The sequence below is a fragment of the Atractosteus spatula genome, chromosome 15 (genome assembly GCF_055471065.1).
Source record: "Atractosteus spatula isolate fAtrSpa1 chromosome 15, fAtrSpa1.hap1, whole genome shotgun sequence".
NCBI lineage: Eukaryota > Metazoa > Chordata > Actinopteri > Semionotiformes > Lepisosteidae > Atractosteus > Atractosteus spatula.
In genome coordinates, this window is record NC_142720.1 from 20,829,393 (window position 1) to 20,854,138 (window position 24,746).

At 47.4% G+C, this 24,746-nt stretch overlaps 2 protein-coding genes across 3 annotated transcripts in view; one reads left to right on the forward strand and one right to left on the reverse strand.

Moving 5' to 3' along the window:
* The first annotated feature begins 928 nt into the window (after window positions 1-928).
* Window positions 929-10,960, forward strand: lrrc73 (leucine rich repeat containing 73). Of its 2 annotated transcripts, none has more exons than XM_088934116.1 (6): window positions 929-1,998; window positions 3,986-4,146; window positions 5,323-5,445; window positions 7,357-7,457; window positions 9,961-10,156; window positions 10,634-10,960. In XM_088934116.1, the coding sequence occupies exons 1-6, from the start codon at window positions 1,727-1,729 to the stop codon at window positions 10,702-10,704; spliced, it is 924 nt and encodes a 307-aa protein (XP_088790242.1). In that variant the 5' UTR covers window positions 929-1,726; the 3' UTR covers window positions 10,705-10,960. The 2 variants fall into 2 exon arrangements, with proteins under 2 accessions (XP_088790242.1, XP_088790243.1); XM_088934117.1 differs by having other exon boundaries at window positions 9,961-10,150.
* Window positions 10,961-15,277: 4,317 nt separating this feature from the next.
* Window positions 15,278-24,746, reverse strand: part of tjap1 (tight junction associated protein 1 (peripheral)) — a 62,460-nt gene continuing 52,991 nt past the window's right edge. Inside the window, exon 10 of the mRNA XM_088934118.1 lies at window positions 15,278-23,021. Within this exon, the coding sequence (XP_088790244.1) occupies window positions 21,585-23,021 (1,437 nt within the window). The 3' untranslated portion in view covers window positions 15,278-21,584. The remainder of the gene's footprint in view (window positions 23,022-24,746) is intronic.

Consider the following 24,746-nt stretch of genomic DNA (forward strand, 5'->3'; position numbering starts at 1 on the left):
AGCAAAAGTAAAATGCATTTCAAAGAAAATTCCTAAATTCTATCATTTTAAAAAACTACAGCAGCAATGTGCTTTTGGCATGTCGGTCACCGCACCTATCCCCTATCCCTCTTTAAGAGTTTGAATGTTACTGATTGCTGGACTGGGTTAGCCCGTAATAAGAAATAACAGATCACTAATAATCATTTGTCTGACTTTTCTAGCACTCAGCACACTGGTCTGATTGCCTGATTTCGCTAACACTCAGACTACAATGGAGTTCAGTTCAGGAGGTCTCTACCGAGCTCTCTGGTGGGTCTGAGGTGGCACAGCGATGGGAACCGTACCTGGTTGGTGTGGCATACTTAACAAAAGAGGAATGACATAGGGCACAGGGCTCACCTTACCAGCAGACACAAGAGGCATCAAGTAAATCTGCAACCAAATACACTTACTGTGCACAGACATTCTCTCAAATTACCCTCTCTGGCTCTTTATTGAAGCTGCACTGGGAGACATTTAGCCTTCAGGTAGGATTCATATTTAATGCTGTTATTGTGCTGTGGGACGATGAACCCAGGCCAGCATGGAAAGGTTTGTGGGCTACAAGGAATTCCGTTTAAAAGTAGTACTGCAGTTTGTTTAAAAAGGCCGCTCTATGAAGATTATCAACATGTTTTTAAATGCAAATGCAAATCTTAATATGTCTGGTTTTTATGTTTTCTAAGCTTTTAAGATTTATGCTTTATGTGCTCTAGAATTAGCAGGGTGGAACCGGTAACTTACTGCAGCCTACTTAACAGGCGTTAAGCTACTTAAGGGAGAAGTTAAAACCAGACCTTACTAATCACACCTGATAGCGGTAAAATAAGATGCAGCCACTTGTCACCCGGTGCACTTGTTACATCTATTGCTCCGGCTCGTCTCTCTCCCCAGGAAACACACGCACAGACCTGCGTTTCTGCTAGGTAGCGCAACATCGCAGGCAGTCCGGCGAGGGAAGGCAGCGTCTGTGCCTTTGACGGAAGGATAATTCGTGCACTTTAATAATGCCCGTGGAAACGGCCTGCCTGCGATAAACTGTACGTGAAAGATCGGGGGGGGGGGTTCTTATGTGCTTTTTTTTTTTGGCCATGTTTGAAGACGAGGAGACACTGACGGCAACGTGTCCATAGTAACCGACAGCCGCAGCGCCTGCAAACAAACCTCTGTCTTCTTGAGGCAGCGCGACGGGAGCACAACTCCAGCATGCCTGGGCAGCAGGGCGCCCGTCTCCCAGCGAGGATATTTCCATCCGAACCCGCAGTGGAGACTCTGGAAGGCGGACACCTCGTTATTTAGCGTAGCTAAACGCCGCCGTAAGCTTGGTCGCATGAATAATTCATCAAGGGAAGTGATACACAGCTGAATTCATCGCGGGCCGCCCGAAGACTCCGGCTGTCGGAACCGCGTCCAAACCCGGTTCACTGCAGCAGGGATCACCCGCGTCCAGGGTGCGGGAACCGATGCGACCCGGCATTGGCGTTGCTGATGAATTAAACCGCAGCCCGAATGCCCGGAGCCGCGTCTCTTACCGGCCGGTGTTCGTGGGATAGATCAGGCAGTCGAATCGCACAGACCATGCCGTTTGCCTGGTTGCGCTAGACCGGGGCGTGTGGAGGATCGTCAACTTACAAGTCAACCGGTCAGCTTCAGACCTCTGATGCGTAATTTCCCCGTGCTTTACTAAGGCGCAGGGCGAAGCAAGATGCTGCCGGGCTCTATTCAGATCACGGGAGAAGCCCTCTCGGGAGCCGAGATCAAAGACATTTGCGACAGCCTGAAGGAGAACAGCGTGAGGCTGCTGTCCGTGAGGGGCTGCCAGCTGTCCGACCGCGACTTCGGCCGGGTGTGCCGCGGCGTGACCGAGTGCCACTCCGTGGCTCAGCTCAACCTCAACCTCGGCGTGGTCTCCAGCATCGGCCGGGTCAAGCAGCTGGCGGAGGCGCTCAAGGCCAACAGGTCCATCCAGGCTCTGTTGTGAGTACCGCCAGCGCGATCGCCTGGCGATTTCTCAAGCGTCTCACGGAGTCAATCTACTGCACGGTGGCACACCGATCACATATTGAGCTCTTTCACTGCACGTCAGACTGGATTTTACTTCGTGCAAACGAGGGTCTTCAGTTGCTGCTGGTCTGCATCTTAACTACATGCAATCAAAGTTAAAAAGGCGAGCATGCAGAATTAGATTTGTTTACTGATTATTCACACTACACCAGTCTTTCATACACTAACAAGCACGTACTGCACATCAGATGCTGCAACCTGGGACTAATTCAGAGGTTTTTTGTCTGTAGAAATCGCTGATCATTGATCTTTTTCTCCGGTACAATTCGGAGATTTCTTACTGTCAGCTCAGTCGGTTTAACCTCTCTGCCCCTAAAGTCAGAATATCTTTCTATACTGTTACCGAGGTGCAAATCTCAGCACTAAATCTTACAAGTGTCAGGCAAATCGCAGTAAATAAGGTCTGCTCTCACTTGTTTGGTTGTTAATATCTACAGTAATTGAACCCTTTCTGTGACGCGGTTTTGGTATCTTCTCCCAGACTCCCACAGCCCAATGGGGGGGGGGGACGGGGACGCTGTTGAGCAGCAGGTGGGCTCAGAGGTACGGAAAGAAAGTGTCAGACAGGTACGGTGCGAGAGGCAACCTTTACCACGGTGTGATCAGGCTGTATTGCACTCCAATGTCAGGGCTATGGATCAGGAGTGTCATTTCCCACAATGTCTGGCAATGGGGCAAAGATCTCACTAAGCGGAGCTCATCCCTTTCTGCAGGTCTGTGGTCCTCAGTGGGAAGGACCTCCTGCACTTAATCGAGCCCGTAGGGGACACAGGTGGCACAAAGCCGTGTCTAATGGGCCTCCACTGGCACGAACATCTTAAAGGCCTTAACAAAGCATGCTGCACTTCAACCTGCAGAGAGTGGTCAGAGTTTCACGGGAACTTTCAGACGCGAGTTGATGGCCTGCAGCACCAGAAAAAGAAGCCTTCCGCTCCACAGCGCTCTGCAAAGCGTCCTTCCTAACAGAGCGGCGCATCCACCCCCACCGAGAGAATAAAAACGAACAGCGGCTGTGAGACAGAAAGAGGGCCGCAGAGGTCGGAGTGGGACCAGTAGGGTCACCAGTCGCAGAGCACGTTCGTGTCGATGTCAGAAACAATTGCACCCCTCCATCCAGCACAACAAGGCCCAGCAGGGCGAGCACATGGCAGGGGAGCTGGGCGTCCCAAGGCCAAGCGTGTGAAACAGAAATCAGAATCTCTTACGTTTTTACAATGCCATTCGGATTTTCATTTGAGAAATTTTCTCCGAGCACAGTTTCAGGTACGAAACACATTTTCTTCTGGCTCAAGCCACTTCCACTCTAGATCAGAAACTTTCTGATCAGAAATCAGTGACTTTAGTACTCATTATCTGGAGTCCATCCAGTTTTACAGGCATGGTTTAATTACCAGCTGTTCAACAACTGGACTGACCAAACAATCGAGACGCTCTCTGGGAGAGCAGGTTGAGTCCTGTACTCCAGACGTCACCAGCTTGCGCCTGGGCGGGGTTGTTAGTTTGCTGTGACTGGGGTTTCCCATGTGGTGTGCTGCAGTTGGCCAGGTGCCACTGGACGAGTGGCCTTGAGGCAGGCAGCTGTGGCCCCTGTTGCTGGCCGTGCTGTCAGTGAGAGGACGGCCACTCCTCCGCTGTGTGGCACACAGCGTGTCCAATGGCCGGTGGCCAGCAGCAGGCTTTCCCAAGCACAGCCTGTTCCTCCTGCATGGGTGCAAGTGTAGGGGTTGCAGCGATCCGACCCGATTCATAACTGGTGTTTCCCGATTGGGAGGGTCGCCAATCTGCCGGTTTGCAGCTAGAGGGGAACCCCAGATCCAGTTAAGCTGGGGCGAATCCCCGGAGACAAGGGTGCGGTGGGGCGTCCCTCCCCTCAATCAGCTCTCCTGTGTCTCCTCTGCAGTCTCCACGGGAGCCCGCTGATGGACGCCGGGCTGGCGGCTCTCAATACTGCTCTGTCCACACACCCCTCGCTGGTGTCGCTGGACCTGGGCGACTGCATGCTCGGGGACGAGGGGGTGCAGATCATCTGTGGCATGCTGCCTCCGGACGGAGCCAAATCAGGTAAGCAAAGCTGCTCTGCTAACATGGCCCGCCATCACTTCGCTCTGTCTAGTGGGCTGAAGCTACAGTGTTGTCATCCCTTGTTATTCTATGGCAGTGGGGAGCGCCGGCTCGGGATTGTGCGCCTCGTCTGAGCGTGGCGGACAGTAGGTCAGTGCCTATCTTCTGAGCTTGCAGCAGCTGCCCCTAGTCTCTAGCCCAGTAACTTCCTAACAGCTAATCAGGAAATCTGCAGAGAAATAAGAACGTCAGGCCACGGCAGGGCACACGCGCAAGCACGGTTCAGAGACACAAGCTGGTGCATGTAAGAGAAAAGATGCATTAGCTTATGTGTCATCCGCTCATGCGCATCAGCCTGGTAAACACGTAATGTGCGGCAGGACTTTGACAAACGGCGACGTCAAATTGAGGAATTCGTCAAAGATACCCGACTTTGTGAAACAAGATCCTCAAAAGGCAACAAGAGCAGGAGGGACACAGTAAGCGGCAGGCTCTGTCAGGACCTGTGCTGTGCGGCAGAGTTTGTTTAGGCATTGAGGACTGATGGTAGGCACCTGCAGCCTAGTCCATTTCAGTGCAGTCTCAGGTTAATTACATTTGTGAAGTGTTTTCAGGTCCATTTATTCCAGCATATATTCTAGCATTACCTGTCTAAAAAGATCAAATCAAATTGAAATACATGATTATTTTAAATTGGAGCACTCTTCATTCTAAACAATAGAAGCAGAACTAGAGGTCAACAGAACTGATGTAAGTGGAGTTGTCATAGCAAATCTACTCTCTCCTTTTATTCTGGAGACACAGACCCATACAGGGTTAGGGCTAGGAATAAGCTTACCAGTAAGATTAGGTTGAGGGTCATGGTTAATGTTAAGATTATGATTACGTGAATATTAAGGATAATTTAAGCATTAGGATCTTAGGCCTAACTCTGACCCTAACCATAAGCATGATCTAAACACTAGACAAAGCTCCAACACCAATTCTAACCCTAACTCTGTTCTTATAGCACTCTAACCATGTCCTTAACCGCAGCCGTGAGTATTGGATAGTTCTAACTGTAATTGACTTTAGGAGTGAAAATCTTTGCACAGCCAGATACAAAAGGAAAGCGTTTCCAGAAACACCTCTGCAGCAAACAGCAGGGGGAAGTGACAGTGCCCGTCTGCCCCGCAGGCCTGAAGGAGCTGACCCTCAGCGCCAACCCCGCCATCACCTCCAAGGGCTGGGCGCGCCTGGCCATCGCCGTGGCACACAGCTCCCAGCTGCGCGTCCTCAATCTGGACTACAACCCCCTGGGTAAGGGCCCGGTTCGCGGGCACTCGGCTGTGCTGGGACACACACGGGGCAGGCCAGTAGCAGCACAAACAGCAGACTGCAGAGAAACGACGAGAGGCTTTTTTTTTTGGTTTTAAATCAACTCTTTTGTGTTTGGATACGGCTGCCGTGAATCCTCCTTTGCTATGAACTAAACAGCCTGCCTGGAAAGCCCAGAGCTTTTACAGCTTCATCAGTCTTCATAGAACCTGAACCTGCTTCACACTTTTCATCAGGTCTCACATCCACACTGGTCAGATTTCACATCTGTTGTTACGATTTGCTGGCCTCTGGTGAAGGGTTCTGTGGAGCTGTCCTTCCCCTGGTTGATTCCAGTGTGTGTGTTTCAGACTCGGCACAAATGATGCAGGAGCACTGACAGGTGCTGTCGACTGCAGAGCCCTTGACATTCTTCTTGAACCCCCTCATGGACCAGAGAGGAAGGTCTTAAAGAGGCCAGCAGGCTGAGTGACGAGAGCGAATGAGCTCTGAAGAGGCCTGACAGCTGAAGTAGTCCTTTATCATTCAGTTAATGAGGGCAGAGAAGACAGAGGAGTTCTGTCTGCAGCCTGGGTACTGTGCTCAAACCCCTCTGTCATCTGTTAGTAAAATAGCATTGGTAAAAGGATCATGGGCAGCACAGTGGAGCAGTGGTTGGCATTGCTACCTCACAGCTCCGAGGCCCTGGGTTCAAATCCAGGCCTGAGGTGCTGTCTGTGTGGAGTTTGTACGTTTATCTTGTGATTACATGGGTATTACATTACTCTCAGCGCTCTGGTTTCCTCTCAGACTCCAAAGACATGCTGGTAGGTGAAAGCTGGCCCTGGTGTGAGGGTGGGTGTGTGTGTGTGCCTGAGATGGACAGGCGTCCTGTCCAGGTTTCACCCCACTTTTCACCCATTTACCAGGATAGACTCCGGCTCCCCCATGACCCTGACTTGCACAGTGGATGAAAATGGATGGATAACGGGGTCATGCTGAAAGCTCCCAGTGTATTGTATTGGCAGTGTACTGTTGACTGTGGCCTAAAGAGTCTATGAGACTGCTTATGACACAGGACATTTCAAGACAGAGAGCACCTGTCCTTACTGTCACACTTCGCCACCCCAAAACAGGACAGTTTTAGCATCAGGTTATGAAATTCCAAGCCATGCAGAGTCATCGCCTCCATTAAAAGACGACAGCAGAAGAAACAGCAGAGTCTTCTCTGACATTCACACCACACCGACGTTCCAAAGCTGGCGTTTCTGCTGGGCTCCTTGTGACAAGTGCTTCTTGCTTTTTCTTTTGTTACAAAAGTTGATCGCAAACAGCTCTTGAATTATACTTTGGACAGCATGAAAGGATTTCTTTTTAGACAAAAAAAAAAGACCTGCAGGCAGAAAGGTTTTCTGAAGATTGATGGTGCTGTGGTGTAGTTTGACCAAGACAGATAACAGTATTTTCTGCACCTTGTCGCTCAGAGGCCTCCTGAGGCTCCAGTGTTTAATTGCAGTGGCTGAGGAAGCCCTTGCACTCTGTCTCCATGACAACAGAGTTGTCGGATCAAAGCCCAACTCTGCTTCTTAATAACAGAGACCTTGTCCATCAACCATGCTATGTGAAACAGCAAGGTAGATACCAAAGTGACAGGGTTTGTACTTTTTTTTTTTTACAACACGACAATCCTGTTATCCCAACAAACTCAGTTTTAAAGTAGAGCTGTCAAGGGTGGCAGCAGTAAAAAATGCCTATAATGTTTCTCAGTGGTCAGCTATGGTGCCTTACAGGCCTAGCTAGTTGCACGGATCATAAAGGGCCAGCTTGCACTTAGGTGGAAAACGAAAGGCTGATGTTGTTTCAGTTTGCCCAGGGCAACTTCTCTGAGTTTAAACTTTGCTTGCTGGTTTCCAGGTGACCAGATCGCTGGGATGCTGGCAGTTGCCGTGGCTTCGAGCCGGACTCTGGAGGTACTGGATCTAGAGGGAACAGGCCTCACCAACCAGTCCGCACAGGTCAGAATCCCGTCCTTGCTAAGCCCAGTGACAGCAGCAGTGAAAGCCACAGTGTCCGTGTGATGTAGTGACCCATCCCCTGTTCTCATTCTGTATGATGGCTCCACAGATGTACTCGTTCAGCGTGTCGCTTTGTGTATTTCTTTGATTTTGAGCAGTATGTGTGGAAAATGTGATCTCTGAAGTGGATCTCTGGTGCACAGGCTGAGTTCCGTGATCTAAACATCATGAGTTCGATCCTGGATTGTGTCACCAGCCCACTGTGACTGGGAGTGCGCAAGCAGCAGCACACAGCTGACTAACATCACCAGCGACTGTAACTGGGAGTGCGCAAGCAGCAGCACACAGCTGGCTCATGTCACCAGCCCACTGTGACTGGGAGTGCTCAAGCAGCAGCACACAGCTGGCTCATGTCACCAGCCCACTGTGACTGGGAGTGCACAAGCAGCAGCACACAGCTGGCTCATGTCACCAGCCCACTGTGACTGGGAGTGTGCAAGCAGCAGCACACAGCTGGCTCATGTCAACAGTCCACTGTGACTAGGAGTGTGCAAGTAGCGGCACACAGCTGTGAAAGGGAGTGCTCAGGCAGCAGCACACAGCTGTGAAAGGGCTGCTGGAGATGAGGCTGGGGGGAGATGGACAGCTGGCTCTGAACATCAGTGCACATCTTAACTAGTGAAAAAGATTAATAGTATGAAAAGGGGGGGGTGTATCTCCTCTTTCTCCTCATGTGGATACTATGGTCTCAAGATGAGAAAGGTTTACAAGGAAGAGGAGACCAACTAGCCCATCTACCTCCTTTGGTTACTAACAGCTGGGCGATATGAGGGTCTCATCCAGTTGTTTCTTGAAATAAGCCAGGGTATTGGATTCAACAACATGGCCTCATAACTTGTTTCAGACCCCCACGACTCTGTGTAACCAAAAAAGCTTGGAGTTCTTGTTCTTATGATAATTGCTGTGAGCCAAGACATAAAATCCCAATTGATGATTCCAGATTGATTAGGAACATATTTTAAATAATTAGCAATTACAATATAAAAAAAAAACATGCTCATAAAGATGTCTTTCAGGCTTTATGTCTGAGAACCAGAAAGGGGGAATACAGCACTTAGAGCACATAGACATACTGTACAGCTGCCACTAGGTGGAGCTGTGTGCTTGTGCCTCAAGAGTGCTGTTTTTCAGCAGCAGTGTTTTAGCGCTGTAGAGCTGGACAGTGAGCAAATATCTCGGTGTCAAAATAGTTCCTGCAGCTGAGTGTATGAGGTCTTTCATGTGTACGCAAATGAGGTAGAACCTTCAGGGTCTGAAATTAGTACAAGGTTGAAAATTCCATATCAAACAACCCCTTTAGCTGGAAAACCTCCGCTGTCTCTTTGATCTCAGCCCAGTGTGTCTAAAGGGAATTACAGCTGTTTCTCTTTGTAGCAGTGGCAGGTGAGCCTGAATGTCAATGCTGGAAAAGCTGCGCTTCTGTCACGCAGTCAGGAAGTCCTTGACTGTCTGCCGGCCTTTACAAAGCAAGGCTCCAAAGGTCACCTGACCTGCCAGCATAGATATTCCAGGGGAGTCTGTTGAGCTGTCATCCGGTTTCACCTCGCTGTGTGTTAAATTTCTGAGAATGATAAGAAGCAGCTTTTGATGTTCCAGAGGACAAAAGCTGAAGGAACCAGGCACGAGTTCGTTAACACTTTTTGACAGCGCGCTGTTGTTAGTGTTCAGCACAGGCATGGGTTCTCTCCAGGCTGAGGGGCTTTTGTGTCTCAGCTTGCCGGAGCTAGCTAGCCCTCTCGAGGGGATTCTGGGGAAGGTGGGTGAATGGGGGATAGAGGTCAGCGGTGCTGGGTTACACTCTGGCTCAGGATGACCTTTCCTGTCCATGTGCACTTGTAAAGAAATGTGGATGGATATAAGCCACAGGTCAGAGAGACAGTTTTTTCTTAAAATAAGGGCCAACCCTGACCACTCTCGCATCTGGAGAGCCCGAGGCTGAACCCCTGCCCTCAGACACACCTGTCGGCCACACAGGGACTTCCAGGAGAGTGAGCTCCACCTGGAGGTGCAGTGCTCCTCTCGCCCATAACACTGTGAGCTCTTGTGCCCAGCAAGGCCTGCGTGCTACCAGTGAGAGAGAGCCTCTCACCCCCCAGCTCCCCACCGGACATGAGAAGGCACTTATTCAAACAGCCAATCCAACAGTCTGCTCTGCTCTCAAACATAGTCCTTTTCCAGGGCTTTTTATAATCAAAGCACAGCCCTGGCCGACCGAGAAGAGAACAAAGACAGGACAGAATGAAAAGGGCACACGTGGCAAAGAAACGTGTGATACACACTCCTCACAGAATGTACTGTGATGAGCTGCTGTCTGAGAACGTCACGGCTCAGACGAGAGGCGGGCTGTGTGGGGATAGGCCGGTCTGGAGCCAGCGTGGTCCGGACCGCGGGGACAGAGGGGCCCGAGAGCCCCTCGCTGACGAGACCCCCCCCTCTCCCGCAGATCTTCCTGGACATGGTGGAGAACTACCCGACGTGCCTGCGCATGCTGGTACTGGCCGAGAACGACATCAGCGCCGAGCTGCAGCAGCAGATCTCCGACCTGCTGTCGGAGGGGGAGGAAGACGACGAGGGGGCGGCGCGGGGCACCGGGGGGCCGGCCAGGGAGAAGACCACCTGGCTGTCCCGCAGCAGTAAGGGTGGGCCAGAGCTAGCCTATCTGCAGAGGCACACTAGCCAGGCATATTGCCTTTGTCTTAGGACAGCACTCAAGCAAGTAAAACATCAAAGCTGTGGGGCATATTGGTGTAATGGAACAAGTACAGGTTTATTCCATGCAGATAAGAAGAAAAGAAACACAATGTTTCGGCTGTGGAGCCTTCTTAAGGCCGAAACGTTGGGTTTCTTTTCTTCTCATTACAGCACGGAATAAACCCTCACTTGTTCCTTTGCAGCCTATGCATGCTGACGCAGCTCCCCACCTGAACTATCTGGCTGTAATTATTTATACCAGTAAATATGCAGTATTATTCCTCTACCTCCCTTGTCTCGGGACTTGTTATACTTTGTCTTTAATGAGAAAGATAACAACTCCAAACCTGTGAACCTGTGACAGAGAACAGCTCTGTCAAAGGCAGGCGAAGGCTGTTCATTGCTCTCCCCTCTCACCCGCGCAGACTCCAGCTCCCAGATGGTCCTGGTGACGTCGGGCCTGGGGGACAGCCTGCTGGCCGAGACCGAGATGTGAGCCTCACGCCCGCCGCCCGCAAGCTGCCAGTTGCCGTGCAGGATGTGTAGGGCTTGTACACAGCCAACAGAAAAGGCACAAACTCTGAACACCAAGTGACTTATGAGTGAATTATTTATTTTAAAGATGTACAGTCTATAAAAATAGAAACTTATGTAACCATATGAAATAGCCTCTGACATATAAGAACTACATGCAGTTAATGTTGTGAATGTCAGCTAAGAGAATAAACCTATTTACATCTTCTTAAGAAAAAGACTGTGGTGTCTCCTTTGCCCGGGTGCTTCCACTATTAGGCTTGGAGGAGGGGGAAGGAAAACACTTCACTGTAACACTGCAGTCATTGCCTGGACTGCGCATCACCCCCCTCCATTGGAACAATCTGCTAAGGCTTCTCTCCTGGAAAGAGAGAAACAGAGAAAGTGAAACATGCCCTGTCTTTTTTTAGTGTTTTCACGACAAAGCATAATAATGACTTGGCACTGGGCGGATTCCTATTAGTCTATAGCAGTGAATATTGCACCACTATTTTGTGGTATAAAATCAACATGACTACAATACAACATAGTTTCATGCAGACACTAAAAACTGAGAAAGTTGATATGATTTAAACACTTGTTCCTGTGCTCATGTGAACATAAGAAAAAAAACGAATCCCCAGCAAATGTTAAAATACCATCAATACCGAGTTAGCTGGTAGGAAAGGGAGAACAGACTCTAGTTCAGCACAAAGTACCTTCACTTTTGTTATGATGAGTTTTTTTCTGTTTTTTACTTTCCCCATCACAAGACAGTGAACTCCTATTTTGAAAGCTTTCACTGTGATTTGTCCTTATTTGCAGTACAAAGGTGCAACATATACACCCTCCTCAGTATCAAAGTGTCTGCACTTTTGTGTGCAAGATGCCTTTGTTCTGCCGCATTGCTTTTGCTTGGTTACCTGAGCACTGTGTGGGAGAGCATCACCATAAAACTACAAAGCCACACAGCCAGTGAGGTGCGGTACTCTCTCTTTCAGTACGATCCCTTTCCCCAGCTGTGTGAATGAATGGAGAAAAAGGTCAACTATATACTGTTTTACAAAACCTGCTAATGATTGTAGAATAATGTTCTCTGGCAAGCATCTTTATACCTTAATAAAATCTGCAGAATGCCTGTAAAAGTTGCATTACAGATTTCTCTGCTGAATGAAACATGAATATGAAAATGTTTTCTTTCCAGACTACCGAGCGTAAAAGTTCAACGCATCATGGAAAGCTTCATCATTTCAAGCTTTAACTTCTATACCTGCTCTTCCTTTGCGACTCGGATATCAACCTTTAATGTTAAGGCTTGCGTTACGCCCAGATTACAGTTTGTCCCTTCTGTCATTCCTCGGCTGTGACATCTGCCTGCCTGCCTGCCTTCGGAATAAGCAGGAATGTGAATTTGTGGGGGCTGAGGAACAGGAAATAGAACACCTGGCTCATGGTTTGTCCCTGCAGCCTAGCAACAGGGAACTGGATCGAGGATGCTCTATTAATTACAGAGCACGCTTTTCAGAAGTATTATTTTAGCTTCTGCAGAGCTGCACCTGTCAGTGGGTGAGAAGAATGGCCCTGCAGGAATGCTGAGGCACTCAGGTCAGTGTTCAAGAGGCTTTTGGCAAAAAAACGGGCATCCTGCGATTTCAATTTCCTTCTCACCGTTGATCGAGAGAGAAGGACCTCATGCTGCTACTGCTCCATATTTCTCAAGTCCTGGGTTTAATGCTACCTTCTGTGTGGAGTCTTGCTCTCCCCGTGGCTGTGTGGGGCTCCTCTCTGCTCCAGAAGCCATGCTGACAGGTTAACTGGTGTTCAGAAATAAGAGCTGTGTGCTTGTGTGAGTGTGCACGCTGTAGTGGACTGGAATCCCATGAGGGTGCAGTCCTGCTAATCACCACACTCTGCTGAAATCAGTCCTGGCTGCCTTTAATGTTAGTGCTAGTAAATCCAGAGTAAATACGAAAACATATTCAGAGCCGACACTGTCTTCTCAGGCAGCAGGTCAGGTCTAGGATCTGAAAACCCATCTCAAAGCACATCAGCTGTGCGAGAGGTGATCTGCTACAATGCTGCTACAGTGGGGGATAAAACCGTTTCCTTTTCTACAGATCTCCCAGAGAAGACACTGCTTTCCTCCCCGGTCACCCCCTCAGGACAGGCAGATTACCAGACCCGACCAGCATGGTGCCCTCGCTGCAGTCTCCTCTGTAACGTGTCTGATCACTACTAATTCTTACTGGGTAAAGCTCTGCAAAAAAAAAAGAGGGAATCGAGTGCTGCCACTTCTTTCTCTGGGATCAGGTTCAAGACGCGCCTGCCGCGGTCAGGCTTGCGTGGCATGTGTGTCTGGGGTCGGCCCCTCAGGAGCAGCGTCTGCACATCGCTGCTGCCTCCTGCGGCACCCCCCGGAGGCGAGGAGCTCAGAGAGGCCCGGCGGGAGAGGCGGGCGTTCAGACCAGCTCCTTCATCGATTTCCTTACGAACCCTCCAGCTCTTGAAATGCACAGCTGTGAGACACTGCAGGACGCAAAGGTCTTTGCCAAAGGCCTCTTGAACACTGACCCGAGTGCCTCAGCATTCCTGCAGGGCCATTCTTCTCACCCACTGACAGGTGCAGCTCTGCAGAAGCTAAAATAATACTTCTGAAAAGCGTGCTCTATAATTAATAGAGCATCCTCGATCCAGTTCCCTGTTGCTAGGCTGCAGGGACAAACCACGAGCGTGTGTGATTGTATATAAGCAAGGCAGGCAGAGGAATGGCAATAGGGACTGTAACATGGATATAACACTAGCCAGTCTCGAGAGGACAAGTTCATACATGGGTCTTGAAGAAGAAAATGGACATGAGCTCCTTCTGGTGAAGTGTTCAAACATGCCTGCACACGGGCAGCAGTGCTGAGAGGTGAGAAGTCGGGTGCTTTGAAGGCATGCATCACTTCCCAGGAAAACCTCAGCCTGAGCACAGTGGATCTCCTTTCAGCACTTTAAATATCCTGTTCAGCAGCCAAACCAAAAACAGCAGCAAGTCTCCACCTCTATAAATGAAAACTAATTATGGGGAGGTTTGGATATCCACTATAAGAGGACCAATGTTACAGGAACTGGGAGACCAACAAATAGGCGTGCTTTACATTTTTTATAGCCTTAGCGCAGTTTAAGGCTTCTGGGTTTCTGCAGGGTGTGCAGCTCTGCAATGGAACAAAACTAAGTAGTAGTAATAATAATTAATAATAATAATAATAATAATAATAATAGCTTACAGCGCTTTTCTGGACACTCCACTCAAAGCGCTTTTCAGGTAATGGGGACTTCAGTATATCCGATTCTCAGCCAAGAACATATGAGCACTATCCACCAGATGGCAGCCTAACATGCTGTGTGGCTCACAGCTCACTGTATCCTCACAGCCCAATATCATGGATACTGATCTCTTTACCGAAATGGAGAGATAATTTAATCACTCCTGTTTTCTGTCATCAAAAATTTGCTGCAACAGTGCAGGTAACCTTCTCCAAGAATTGAAATCAAATTTAAATAATGGCTTTACTCTTATGCAATTCGCATTATAGAACTGCAATCACATTAACAGCTCTAGCAATTTGCATTGTCCCAAGGCTTAGGAACTTGAAAGCTCTGCTAGCCGGTATAGGGAACACACAGATGGTTCAGCTGCTGGAATTGCAAAGCAGATAAATGGCGGAGAAGGCTCAACGTGTCCACATGAGCAGCACATGTGCGAAAAGAGGCACGCATGGAGGTTACGAGCCAAGATCAGTCATTAGCTTTCAAGACTTAATAAAATCCTTCCATACAAAATCAAGATTTGCATTTCGAGACACTGGTCTGATTTTGTTTTTTCTGTACTTTCACATTTGGTAAAAATGGTCACCTAGTGTAAACTGAGAAGGGCTCCGATTACTTTCAAAATCTTTACAGATCCTCTGCATTTCTGAAGAACCATAACTTTGAACCAAAACTTTCTTTTCTCGTATTTGGTTACTTTCTTCCAATCCTTCTATTTCTACCAATCTACCTTCCATTTTCTCACCACTTCACCCACATGTAATCCAGGGTCATGGGGGAGCTGGAGACTATCCAAGCATGCAACTCACACAAGGCAAGGTACGCCCTGGGCAGGACACCAGTAGTTCAGGATATCTGAAAAAACAAATCTTTTTCTTTATTATGGCTTTACAGATCTCATTTCCTAGACTTGTAATAAAAAATCATTCTTATATTGCACAGGTCATCGGCATTGGGTGGGAAAGGGGTCTATAGGTCTATTTAAAGTAGACAGGGAGATAAGAACAGATGTGCTTCTAGCATCTCTTGAATCTAGGAATGAACAGTCATATTTCTTTTACAGCACATCTGTTAGATGAAAGGACTCAGTTAAAGGTAAGGGAACTGATGCTATCTTCAAGGCAGCCAACCTGCTGCAATCGTCCCTGAGCAGCACGAAGAAACGAGAGCTTTTCCACGACGGTAAAACCACATTTCTGCTCTGCGTACTGTATTTAAAAAAAGACGGGGAAAAAAACACCCAAATTTTAAAATAGTTTATTTGTTTTTTTAAAATATACATCCTCAGTTTAAAAAGTCAGAAAATAAAATTAGTACAGGTTTAACAGTCTTTTCTTTTGACAAGGATGGGAAAACTTACATGGTCCAACTCCACGGAGAAACAAATGCGATGGAAGAACAGATACATGGGGGTGAAAAATTAAATATCGGAATTACAAAATGTTTTTTTCCCCCCGGCACAAAAAGCACCTGATTAACCAATTAACACCAATAACACGACGTGTGTCAGTGCCCCTCTGACAGCCTTCAGAGGGGATCCTGAGGAGAGAAGCTTCCATTCTGACTCTGCAGCTTTTACCCCAGTCAGAAGAGCACTAATGGCGGGAATTTCAGATAGGCCAGGCAACAGGTGCACATGGGTTCTCCTGGCAAACACTGAGGGCAAGCAAGCAGACTCCGCACACAAAGCACCAGCTGAGCACAATTTTAAAACCTCACCCAGAGGAGCAGAAGCGCCTTGGAGATCTCATCAACTTCAATACTTATCAAGCCAGCCGGAAAACAGACATTTGACCACTTAAGTTATTGCTCCTTGGGTTAGTCAACAAGTGCAACATTTGCTCTTGTATTTGAACTGGTTAATGGGTCAACAAGAACAGATTCCTACATGATACAAGTGCTCAACAAATAGAGAGAGGTGGAGAAGGAATTTTAGTCCCCGAGTTACGACACAAAAGGAAATTAACAGGACAGTGGAAACTACCATAATATGGACTATTTCACTGTTTGGAGTCTTGACGTTCATTAAAATGAATGCAGAAAGTATATGTCAGTCAATGACAGGTTGGACACTGCAAGATTGTGGGCTGCAGTTCATTGCTAATTTGTGATAATTACAAATTAAGATGCCCAGTGACACCTCTGTTCAGAATAAGCTGGAATGTTTAGCAAGAACTTTAAATGCATCCAGAGAAAGTTAATTATAAACTGTAGTGAGTAATTCAGTTATAATAAGTCTAATTCAGTTTGAGCTTTTACCTTATGAAAGCAAAAAATGTTTTCAACTTTTCACCTACCAATTTTAATAAATAAAAAGCTTAGGACCATATGTTCAACAAAACATATATTTGAAAGCAACACTTTAAAAGGTGCAGCACTTGTTCCTGAATAATACTACATTTCATTTTCTTCCACAGTTTCCCGATGGATGACTGGCTTTGGAGCTGCCTGTGTCTTGTGCAAGTGTATCCAATTAATATTCATGCATGTTTAAGACAAGGTCCATAAAAGCTACGAAAGAATGAGCCAAACCATCTATTTTTAAAGAAGACATTTTTGCTTTGTTGTAAAGTTGGTTAGGACTGTGGGTTGAGAATATCTTATAAGGTACTGAAATATTTATATAGCCCTTTTCCACGTGTGATGCTGACAAATGACAAAGTATAGGAGGTCTATTTTAGAATGTAATAAAAAGAATGCATTATTAATTTTGGAGGGTAGTTATATATCTATCAATTATGGCACATAAGAAGTACCTTTATGTATAATAAAAGAGCAAACAAAAGAAAGTTTATATCACATGGCCTCGAACCTCCAACAGTCCTGACCTCACATTCTACTTGTCATTCCAAAGCCAATTTTGTTGAATGATTAAATGTACAGACTGCTGCAGAAGTAGATCTAGAGCTATAGGGAAAGTCATGTCTTCCACACATGCATAAATGACATATGCTCCAAAGAGAGGCAGGCTGCCTTAAATAGGACTATTTTTCACTGTATGCAAGATGGTTAAAAGAGTGCTGGCAGCCTCTGGCTGCTAGCTCTGGACATCTGACTGCAGGGTCATGGGTTCGAATGCCAGGTGGGAATGCTGCTGCAGTGCCTTTGAGCAAGATACTGCACCCAGATCGCTCCAGCACTTAAATTCTCTGGAAATGGGCAATCGCACAATTGCAACTGGAAGCGACCTTGGATAAAAAATATCAGCTGAATAAATGAATAATACTGCCTCTGGCAGGCTAGGTTATGAAAGTCTGTTTGTATGACTGGCATCGATGTCTGAAGTATTTATTGCTCCCAGCAAAGGGAAACACTGTTCTCTTCTCCAGATGGGACTAAGTCAGCTCTTGCAGTTCTACCTATATCCCAGCATGCTCTGAACAGAAAAGGCACAGGACTCAACACTGACAGAATTTGAGGACACTGTAGCCACTCAAACACAGAAATATCTCTAACTTTAGACACCTTAAAATAGCACCTTGTCTACCCCCAAATACTGGAGAACATTCTTTAATTCTACCCAAGATAAAAACATTTTACCATGGTTTAATCTACAGTGATTCTCAAATGTAATTTGCTGGGATACATCGGTGTGGATTAAGACCACTCGATTGCACACATCTAGCAACAGTGTGGTAGCTAAACCCCAACCTAAATTAAGCTACCATAAACATAACCCTTAAGTAAAATACATTAATGCTTTGAATGGGAAACATGCAGTGGTGTACAACTTAATTTTTTAGTTGTTTAGTTGTTTTAGTACTTTAAAGTAAAACAATCACGTATACCACTGAATATCCAAACTATAGAAAAACGTTCCATCTCTCTCAATGCCCTTGAACTCATGTTCAGCAGCAATGCTTTTGCTGCAATCTGAACTGAACATCAGTTAAAGAAACATACTAACACACACAACCCACTATGTGAAGCAGTATTCCCTTGAAAGCTATAAGACTTCAGAAATTTCACTAGTGATTAATGGAAAGCAAAGGGGAAAAATAATACTAAAAAAGTCAATTCAAAATCATAGACATGTACACAAAAACACACATAGCAACAGATACATTTTAAACAAAGATCAAAAGGAATAATCATGAAAATAAGAACGATGCTACAATAATTAGGATTACATTCCTGATCAGGTAAACTAACTGCTGAATTCTTCAATTTAAAAACAAAATTGCACTTCTGCAGTGCTACATCCATGGTACAATACAATTAATAAGTCAGCCCTGAGCCAGATGGAAGTGTAAATGAACTGTTGACTAACCGTTTCATCAAGAAAGGAACAATATACAGAGAGGATTTTATTTTTGCTTTTATCTGACACACCCTTTGAAGTCCAACGCTCTAAAAGGGGAAAGGTGAAAAGGCACATTTTCTTAAAGGAACTAAACCTTCAATTACAGAACAAGAATAAAACAAAAAGTGCATACTCCTCTCCTCTCATGCGAGCCTTACTACACATCTTGAACTACCGTACAGACAATCCGTCCTGAGTCTTGCGCCAGACGCTCGGGAAGCTGTCAGGAGAAACCTTGTGTTCATCACGAGACAGCCAGCTAGCAAAGTGTTAGCAAGGGCAACTTCCCTTGTGCTCGACTTCCAAAAAGCAACCTGCGCCAACTTCCTGAACTTGCAAACACCAGGATTCGCAACACTTTCTAGAGCTGGTCCTCCTCCGAAATAAGCAAGAAGTGCTCTGCTTACTCCCTGTTCCAAACGCACTTCTGCAATGACGTGACCCAAACATTTTCTAACTGTCTATTATCCATCTGTTGGGGTCATGGGGAGCTGGGGCCTATCCAGCATGCAACAGACACAAGGCAGGAGGTGCCCTGGACATGGACAGGACGTGACACCCGTCCATCACAGGGTAGAAGGAGACACTCAAACCAGAGCCCATTCAACCTACCAGTAAGTCTTTGGATTGTGGGAGGAAACTCGCACAAACATGGGGAGAACATGCAAACTCCATGCAGACAGCACCCCAAGAACGGAACCAGGCCCCAGTGCTGTGAGGCAGGAACGCTAACCACTGCACCACCATGCCACACCATACAATGAAGATATCTTTGATGGCGTATGAGAGAGAAGACATGACACCAGCCTGGCAGGAACCCTCTGAGCGAATAGGGGCACCTCTATCTCAGTGTTACAGTGAGAAGCAGCTGTCAACAGGTAAGTCAAAGAACACAGCTGGAAGCAGGTGCTGTACATGGCGTTTTCTAAAGACCCCTGCTCTGACATTGGGCCTGAGAACCAAAGTTCTGCAAAACACATGCACACAAATCATAGGAAATATGAACTGCCTTGAGAGCTCAGCTCTTTCAGCTCTCCCAGATGTCTGTGAACATTTCCCATTGAGGATGGATGAAGTAGTTATTTGTAATAGAAGTTCAAAAATCCACATCAGCACCTTTTAAGACTAAAAATGTTCTATCTCTTCTGTTACATATTTGAATACTGCAAACAAATTGCCTGTGATCGTGGTATAGCAGCACATAACAGAGGTGGGTAGAAGCATCTCTAACAGAGCAGAGATCCCTCTAACAGTAGGCACCGGTTAACATTTACAGAGGTTCAAAGGATCCGTCTTCAAGCTCAAAAACCACTTGGGTGCTGACTCTGCATAAGAGAGCTGTTCATAATTAAGTTATTCAGTCTTATAAACTGTTAAGGTGTTTCTCCTGCTCGGTGCTGACCCGTGAACCTAGACTTAATGTCTCCTCTGCAGCTGACTGCTCCCTGGTTTTAGATGGGCACAAAAACAAAACCTCTTTGTAATCATAAATTGCAAATCAGAAGACATGATTCGTTTCTTGGTATGCAAGTCAAAAGACAATCAATAGACCTGCATTAATTGCTTTCAAATCAAGATCAGTTGCAGGACTAATGTTAATTCTTTGTGCATGAACTGTTTCATTAGCCCAATACATTTATATAAATGCTGATTTGACAATTTACACAATGCTGACACTTTAACACTTTGATTTCATGTTCTATTTTGAAGCTTTATTGGAACTAGAAACTTAGAAAAGGCAATTATAAAAGTACTTAACGGTTTCTGTCATTTCTTACACACTTATAAAACACAATAAAGAGAAGTCTGCCTTTTTAGAGTACCCTCCATTCCTGGTCAATCAAGTGTTGTTGCATTTTTCACACTGCACGGAACATCAGGAATACCCTACTAATAGAAGCATGTCAACATAGGCAGCCACACCCAACACTCAAAATGGAGATAAAAAACTCAAAACTGCAATCACAAAATGAAAACATTTGAACTGAAAGTGCAGTAGTGAACTTCACCGAATGAAGTGGAGGAAGCGTTTGTGTCAGGAACACCTTGATCGCTTAATGCTACGACACCATGGGCAGGGCAAGCACTCCGATATCAGATTAACGATCACACAAACCACATTTATTGTGTTGAACAGGCTTCCCATTGGAGCTTTCACACCTAAAGATGTCAGGAAATGAAATACTTTTCAAAGTGGATCTAAAATTCACTCAATCATTAATGCTACGGTATATTTGCAAAGTAAACTGCCCCAAAAGTCTTCAGATGCTTATATTTTTATTTTGAAGTCCGCTCTATGACTTCAAGTGGCCTGCCATTGGTGAGCCTTCTGAGTGTTTCTGGACAACTTACTTCATGCCATTTTCAACAACTGATGACGCATGAAGAGATCCACTTTGAAATCTGGATCGCTCCCTCATGCTCTGTCATGCCTACCCAAGCCTGCACAGGGAACGGACAGGCACCAGGAGTGTCCGAGTCAGGCAGCTGGAGCAATCCTGTGGCAGCGCCTGCCTCACAGGGACACCGCTGTTACTCCAGGTGGCTAGCCGCAGATACTTCCACACAATCCAGGCACACTGGAAGTGCCATGTGCTGCCCAGAAAAAAATACCCTGATCTCTCCAGGGAGTCCATGGGCACAGAGAAACTGGGTGATTTGTGGCGATTCAAGATGCAAACATCCTCTGCTTTGGTGTGCTTTTTAAGCTCCGTGCATAAAAACCTGGGAACGTTTAGCTTGTGCATCACAATTACTCCATTTGAACCAATGAATATCCAACATTCCCCAGTTGGGAATGATGTGGAACGCGAGCACACAGGTGCATGGTACTTGAGGAAAAAACTGCAACATGACTACATTCTGGGGTAAACCATTTTCCAAAGGTCTGAAGGAAGCCTAAAGCCTTCCTGTGTATTAAGACTCACCTCTTTTAGAATGAAACCTCATAAGACACTTGAAACACTGGAGACCAGCATACAATAAAATAATGAAAGTTTTCTCCTCCAAGCCCAGAGCAGAAGGCTAACGCCTCTTGTCATTCTGTAAGCTCTTCAGAACCCAGCTCCTGTGGAGCTGAATGAGCCAGCTGTAGGAAAGAAAGTAAGACCATTATAGACAGACGGGAACCTCTGCAAACATCGGCCGCCTGTTGACAAATCCATTCCAGTTCCCTCGCTGTCACCAGAGCCCTTCTGCCACTGCACATGGCGAAAGGAGTACCACAGCAGAGCCACAGCTGGTCCTGTTTAGTCAAGAAGAGTCCCGTGCTCCTGCGCCCGGGTCAGGCTGTCTTTGCGGTGGAGATGGTGCACACCCATCCTTTTGGGGCTCTTCTGTGGCCTGGTGGATGAGGTACCTGGGCCAGACTGCTGATGGGATGGTGGCTTCTCTACGAGGTCCTCCAGCCCTGCCAAGACCCTGGGAGTAATGATGGGGAAATCTTGCGGCAGGATGTCTCTCTCCTCTGTGGAGCTTCCGGCTGACTCAACGTCCGCATATTCCTTCGTCCTCGCACTGGGGCTGGTCTTGGCCAGGGCCGGAGCCACAGTAATAGTGGTGTCGCAGCTGCCTCCATCGTCTTGAGCATCCAGAGCTATCAGGAGCTTCTCACTCTCCTCCTGGGAGAAGTTGCTGCCATACTGGCTCTTCCGGGCTCGCGCCTCCGCGCTGCTGTTGTCGGTGTCGAGACTGGACTCCCGGCTGGCTGTCCAGCTTCGGGGAGATGACTCCTCTCCATCAGAGTAGATCCCGTGCTGATCCCCACCCGCCACACCCCTCTCCAGTGCCGCCTTCCCCAGACGGCTCCTCTGTAGCTCCTTGACGGTCTCGCTGCTGAAGGAGGTGCGATTGACTAAGATCCCCTCCGTAGCCGGGGCCATCTTCTCCACAAACATGCGCTGCCAGTTGGCCAGGAGGTCCTCCTCAGAGCTACCCGAGCTCGCAAACGCACTGGGGGCTTGAGGGGGACTGCTGAAGGGGCTGGACTGGCTGGAGTGGGGGTCGGCCACATCCTGCTGTGGGGTGTTGTGGCGGCCACCAGAAGAGGAGGAGGCCCCCGACCGCCAGCCCCCCTCGGACACCGAAGGGCTGCTCGGCACTGTCCGTTGCCGCTCCCCCCCTTCTTCTTCACTCTGCACCAGGCTGAGGGAAATGGCCTGCCGGGTAGCGTAGGTGCAGTTTGGCAGAGGGCTGTTCTTTGGGATCTTCACCTTATCGTCGGTGGAGAACTCTATCACCTTGCGACCGGGGTAGAGGGGGTGGGGAGGCGGGGGCGCAGGGTAGGGGCTCAACTTCTCGAAAGAGGGCACCGCCGCGCCGTTGCCCCCATCCTCCCCCAGCGGGCAATCCAAGCTGCTCCGCCTCTTGGACGTCCCGTTCTGCTGCTGGCTGGCCGCCCGGCCCGGGCCCCCGTTCTCCCTGCCTTGCCCGCCGCCCCCCGCCTGCGGCCCCGTCATGTCCACGTGCACGAACACGTCCTCGGCCACGGGCCGCCCGGCGCTGCTGCTGGACTGGGCGGAATTCAGCACCAGCGGCTCCGGCTTCTCCAGCACCCTGGCGATGACGGAGGTGGGCACCACATCAGCCAGCGTGAGGCTCTGGAACGGATCCTGCTGAGCTGCATCAGAGTCCGGGAGAGTGGACCTCATGTGCTTGTTAACCATGTCTTGCAACTCATAGGGAAGCTGCAAAACAAAACAAGATGCGAGGGGAGGTTTACATCCGTGACAGACGCATGCAGTACAGCAGCAAAAATGAACTCCTGCGCTGTGCCAGTTCCTGCTCGCCAGCTCTTCAGAGAATCAGCCGGCGAGGAAGGTCAGGCTTGGTGCTTTGACCACAAAGGAAGTATCAAAGAAACAAACGAGACGCAAACTGTTCTTTTAAGATTAATGTCTACATACACGGCAAGGCCCGATTGTTTCAAGAAAGCAGAGATCAGAAGAAGTCTGGCAATATAACCAGTATCCATCCATTGCCAGACCCACAGAGAAACACCACAGGGATGGATTCCCCACAGCCTTGCACACGACATCAGAAGCAGACCATAAAAGTGGCCATTGCATTTACATTTTATTAAAACACAAGTAGAATAAAGACGACTAGGCTATAAAAATAAACCTCTCGCTATATTATAGTGACTGTATTAAGGATTAAGATTAGGGTGATTCACATACAGTAGATAAGGTATGATGATTATGTAGCTGAGCTGTTTTGCAGAACTGCATTTGTTAAGGGTCAATAAACCCCATACCAATCTGCTGACTCCTCAAAATAGAGTTAGAATACTGCCTCCTACCACTGAGAATAGGCTACACCTGATTGTGCTTTTATATACTAGATACATACACTTAGGAGAATTAATTTTGCACATCATCATCTTGGCATCAAATATATTCCGCATGAACAAGTCCCCAGACCTTAAAGTATGCCATAGAATCCACCTGAGAGAGCATATTGAGGTATAAGAAGGACTTGTTTGATGTACTAATTTCACTTTCTAATCCATATTAGAATGAGTAATATGACATGAGTGACAACTAGAAAAACCCAAAGGATAAATTGCAAATCCCAGGCATTCAGTCCAGTGAAGACGGGAAAGGCTTTATGGATAGTGGGTTAGGCATCTTTTAAGCAGTGCTGCCTATAGAAGGCTTTACAACAGGATACTCTAAGAACGGGTTTGACATTGTTCGCCTTCTTCCCACAATTCATCACCCAGTACATGACAGATCTGCATCTCCCAGGTCAGAGACTTCAAAATGTCAATCATTTCGGCTTGTGTGACAGAAGATTTCTATCGGCTCTAGATTCAAGTTTAAAAAAAAATCTTGTTTCGTGTAAGAGGTTTAACTGATTACTCTTATCTCAGAAAAGGGGGAGAAAAAGATCATCCATATCTCAGCTAAAATACGAATCGGATTATTAAAAAAAGGCCTGGAATTCTGAGCCTTTATTTAGCGCTTTGACATTAGCAGTGAATGAATGGAGCAAGTCGGTATTGATCAGTGGAAAATGGGCAGAGTGAATTAGTGATTTCACAGCCCTGCTGTATGATGCTGTAACGATCCTGTTAAGCAGTAATTGCACACCCTCCACTGGCTCTGGCTCCGAGGGAGGAAATCGATGCGGAGCTTCTGCCTCAGTCCTCCACCCTTGCTTCATGGCTGGGGGTAAGAGGACTCTGGCCCAGCCCCTCTCCTGCTCAAAGCAGGCAGGACACCCTCTGCGCTTCGACACACCACACTGCCGTCTTTCTGAGGGACACAGGACGCTCTCTATCAAACTGCTGGGGAAGAAAGACGACAACTTGGTGCACCTGATACTTCCCCCGTTTTCCTAAATGAGGAAGAAGGCACGGTATTCAAGCACCTGACACTGCATTCAAGTGCATTGTGTTCATTCATGTT